General features: G+C 53.5%; 1 protein-coding gene across 1 annotated transcript; it reads right to left on the reverse strand.

Annotated features, from left to right (window-relative positions):
- Nucleotides 1–1,177: 1,177 nt before the first annotated feature.
- LOC135223985 (uncharacterized) lies at nucleotides 1,178–1,618 on the reverse strand. Its single transcript, XM_064262907.1, has one exon. It carries the CDS (start codon nucleotides 1,616–1,618, stop codon nucleotides 1,178–1,180), a length of 441 nt encoding a protein of 146 aa, XP_064118977.1.
- Between the last annotated feature and the right edge of the window lie 2,424 nt (nucleotides 1,619–4,042).

A 4,042-nucleotide genomic window follows, 5' to 3' on the forward strand; every position in this document is an offset into this window, starting at 1 on the left:
TAGGGACGAAAATATTGGCTAACCACCGATGCAATATGACCAGTGTCTGAAGCTGGTTGTCATGAAAAAATATGTGCACTATTTTTCTATGACTGATTTCTGCCTGTCCCACATACGTAAGAAATTCCACGTATGCCGATTGGCAGCAAGAATGAGGTGGTTCTTAAGTCTCATTGCATTATTATTATTTCGTTGCTTTTGATCCTTGTGGAATACACTCTTACTAATTGTATTACATTAATTTCAACTTGCATAAAGGAAATAAGTCCTTGCTGTTAAATTTAATTCAACAAAAACTGACTAGCTCGCAACGGTGCGACCAAGCTCCGGACACCTAGATCGCTCTTCTTTCTAGAGATCCCGAACAAGAAGGTTGTGGGCTGATGGAGCTCCAGTTGAGGCAAGTGAGTTGTGTTGTATTTCGAATCAGACAAGGAGAAAGATCTTACTAACTTTATTGAACAGAGACAGCTGTATATGAGGCAGCAGTGCAGACGGAAATGTAGTGTCCATCACACATGCACATACAAAAAGGGACAGAGCCCCCGCTGTGATTGTGTTTCTCGCAGCTGAAAATATATATATATCTTTGTGCAGAGAGTACATTTTTACATGATATATATATCGGCGGATAGGCCGTGAAATGCTCTACATTTCAGTATATGGTATAAAAAGTATGTACAGAGGAAGGACGAAAATTTGGCAAAATGCTGTCCTTACAAATACTCCCCCCCCACAAGACAATGATTAAGTAATAATCATTGGCTTACTTAATCATTGGCTGATGGTCAGCGGAATCTTGCGGTGGGCTGGAGGAGTCCGCGGGTTCAAGATTCCATCTGTTGGGGACGTCTTCCAGGTCCTCGTCGTCCAGTGAGTCGGGAAGCATGATGCCACCCCTGGTGGTAGGCCTGGGAGGTTCGACTGCTTTCCTTGGGCGTCCCCAGTGACGTCTGGGGGCTCTGACCGATTCTGGCGAGGCTGTGTTCCGAGGCGGTGTCCTGAGAGGTCCTTCTGCGGGGTCGTCTTCATCAGGAACAATGGCACGCTTCAGTCTGTCTATCAAAACCCAGTCCTTATGGCCGCCGATCGAGACGAGGAACGCCTTCTCCTCTCAGCGGATGACGCTGTGCGGTCCTCAGTAGAGTCTCGTTAGGGGCAGGCAGGTGGCATCATTCTATATGAAGACGTACTTGCAGGAGTCCAGGGCCCTCAGTCGGAACTGCTTCCTCCTGTCGGTGTAGGTCTCTTGGCAGGGAACGAATTTCTGGGCGACTGCCTGGAGTCTTGCCAGTGGGATGTTGGGGCTGTCGCTGTCGGGGGGAAAGAATTCACCCAGCACTGTCAGGGTCTCGCTGTAAACCTTCTCTGCCAGTGATGGGTCGCTGTTGACTCTTGGGGCAGTGCAGAGGTTAAGGAGGACCCACAGTAGCTGTGCCTTCCAGTCGAGGCCTGTGCAGCATGCCATCAGGGAGGCCTTGAGGGAGCGGTGGGTCCTTTCCACCACGCCGTTGGCTGCGGGGTTGTAGACCATGGTCGTATGGTGCTTGGTCCCTATCAGGCATGCCAGGAAGGTCCTGAGTTCTGAGATGAAGGCTGTTCCAGGAAGGCACTGCATGCGGTGTTGTTGGCATCGGTGGTGAATGTCAGGGGTGTATCAGGGGCCTGGTGAGCTAGGGTTGTAGCTCTGCTGAGGGACGACTTGGTGCGGTCGAAGGCTTCTCCCCACATCAGCTTCTTTGGCTTGCCCTTCAGGACTCAGCCAAAGGACACATGGTGCGGGTGATGTCTGAGATGAATCTTCTGTAGTAATTCACCATCCCAATGAACTCTTGGAGGGCCTTGACTGTTGTTGGCATCAGGAACTTCTCCACTGCAGCCACCTTTGATGCCATACTCCTGCTGGGGTGATCTCATGGCTGAGGAAATCCACCTTCTCCTTGCCGAAGGTGCACTTCTCAAAACGGACGACAAGCCCATTCTCCTGCAGGCTCTTGAGGACGGCCTGGAAATGGTTCAGGTGCTCCTCCGGCAATCTCCACTGCAGCCACCCTTGATGCCATGGGACGTACTCCTGCTGGGGTGATCTTGTGGCTCAGGAAATCCACCTTCTCCTTGCCGAAGGTGCACATGTCAAAATGGATGACAAGCCCGTTCTCCTGCAGGCTCTTGAGGACGGCCTAGAAATGGTTCAGGTGCTCCTCAGGCAATCTGGAAAATATGAGGATGTCGTCCACATAGCAGACGCAGAAGGGTAGGTTGCCGAGGATGCTGTCCATAAGACGCTGAAAGATGGCTCTGGCGTTCTGCTGGCCAAAGGTGGAGAAGGCAAACACGAAGGATCCAAAGAGCGTGATGATCTCCATCTTTGGGATGTCATTGGGATGGACGGTAACCTGAAAGTAGGACTTTAAAAGGTCGATTTTAGAGAAGATCTTTGCTCTGTGGAGAGGCCCGGTGAGGTCCTGCATGTTCAGCAGGGGCTAACTGTCGGGCGTAGTGACAAGGTTCAGGTGGCAGTAGTCACCGCAGGGCCTCCATGTACTGTCTGCCTTCTTTACCATGTGGAGGGGGGACGGCCATGGGCTCACAGCCTTCCTGCAGATGCCCATCTGCTCCATTTCCACGAACGTGTTCTTGGCTTCCTAAAGGAGCTTCAGTGGGAGGCGGCAGAACTTGGTGTGCATCGGGTAGCCCTTGGTGTTGATGTGATGGTATACACCATGCTTGGACGCCCTGGGTCTTGTGGCAAGTGGGCAAGAAAGGCAGGTCTCCGTGTCGAGTAGGCATTGGCAGGCTACTTCCACTAAGAGCCCGTGGCTAGGAAGTCCGCCCCCAAGAGAGGGATTTGTACGTCAGCAATGACGAAGGGCCAGGTGTAGGTCCGGCCCAGGAATGCGATGGTCTGGATCCTGGTGCCATAGGAGCGGATGGGGTTTCCGTTGGTGGCTACGAGGGCAGTCAGGGCATAGAGGGTGCAGCTGCGGTCCTCTGCCGATGGCGGAAACACCGACTGCATGGCACCAGTGTCGACCAACATCCTCTGGGGCAAGACTTCGCTAATGCTGCTGCCGGGGGAGGGGGCTGGCCTTGGGTGCTGCCTCCACCATTTTTTGGTGGCACGTAGGAGCAGGGGCGTTCACACTTTCTCGCCTTACTGCCAAACTTCTGTTGGAAGCGGCACCAACCGTTGTCCTGGCGGGGTTGCGAGGTTCTCCTTCTCTGGAAGGCTGCGCTGATCCCTGCCTCCCTGGGTTTCTCCTGCTGCAGGCTGTTGGTTGACATTGAGGCATAAAGTTTTGCGACCTGGGTGGCTCTCCATGTCCAGGTCTTCCACGTCAGGAATCTGGCTGCGGACCTGGGGTGCGAGTTGGTGGAGGAAGAGCTGTCTAAGGAGGCTTACCTCCTTTCTGTGTCCTTGGTGGTCCACCTCTGGCAGTAGTACCAGGTCCTGGAGCTTGTGCCTGGCTAGCCTTGGGTCCACAATGTTTCTGGGGTTGACCACCAGGTCGGAGATGTGGGCAGCTCTCTCAGGAACCAGGAGGGAGAAGAAGGCCTGGATGAGCTTGATCTTAAAAGGCCTTCGTAGGGCAGAGCTCTGGGCTGGCTGCCCAGCCAGAGGGCAAGGCAGTTGAAAACATCCTCCGGGAAGGCTGCAGTGATGAGGTCCGCCTTGGTTCCTTCCCTGGTGATCCTGTGGAGCCGGAACTGGATCTCCACACGGTGTAGCCAGATTGCAATGTTCTGTCTGGAGAAGGGTGGCAGTATGATGGAGTGGGGCTCCGCCAGCACGGTGGTGATGTGCAAGGATGTTGATCAGGGTGCAGGTCAGGGTGTCGGGGGACCATCTGGGGAGAGCATGGATCGTGCCGCGGGTCGGGGCATCGAAGAACCAGAGAGAAGGGCAATGGACAACTCCCAGTTTTGAGCCGAGTTCTCCATGTCTGCCAGCTCACTCTTATGGTCGACAGGTGTCATAAATAGCGGGCTAAACTGTGAGATAAACACCAAAACACTCCTGTAGAGGATGTGTCATTTTGAG

This window comes from Macrobrachium nipponense, chromosome 10 (assembly GCF_015104395.2).
Source record: "Macrobrachium nipponense isolate FS-2020 chromosome 10, ASM1510439v2, whole genome shotgun sequence".
NCBI classification, from domain to species: domain Eukaryota; kingdom Metazoa; phylum Arthropoda; class Malacostraca; order Decapoda; family Palaemonidae; genus Macrobrachium; species Macrobrachium nipponense.

Bases quoted from the DNA above. Each gene is read 5' to 3' on its own strand.
- LOC135223985 (XM_064262907.1), bottom strand. From the start codon at position 1,618: ATGCAGTGCCTTCCTGGAACAGCCTTCATCTCAGAACTCAGGACCTTC.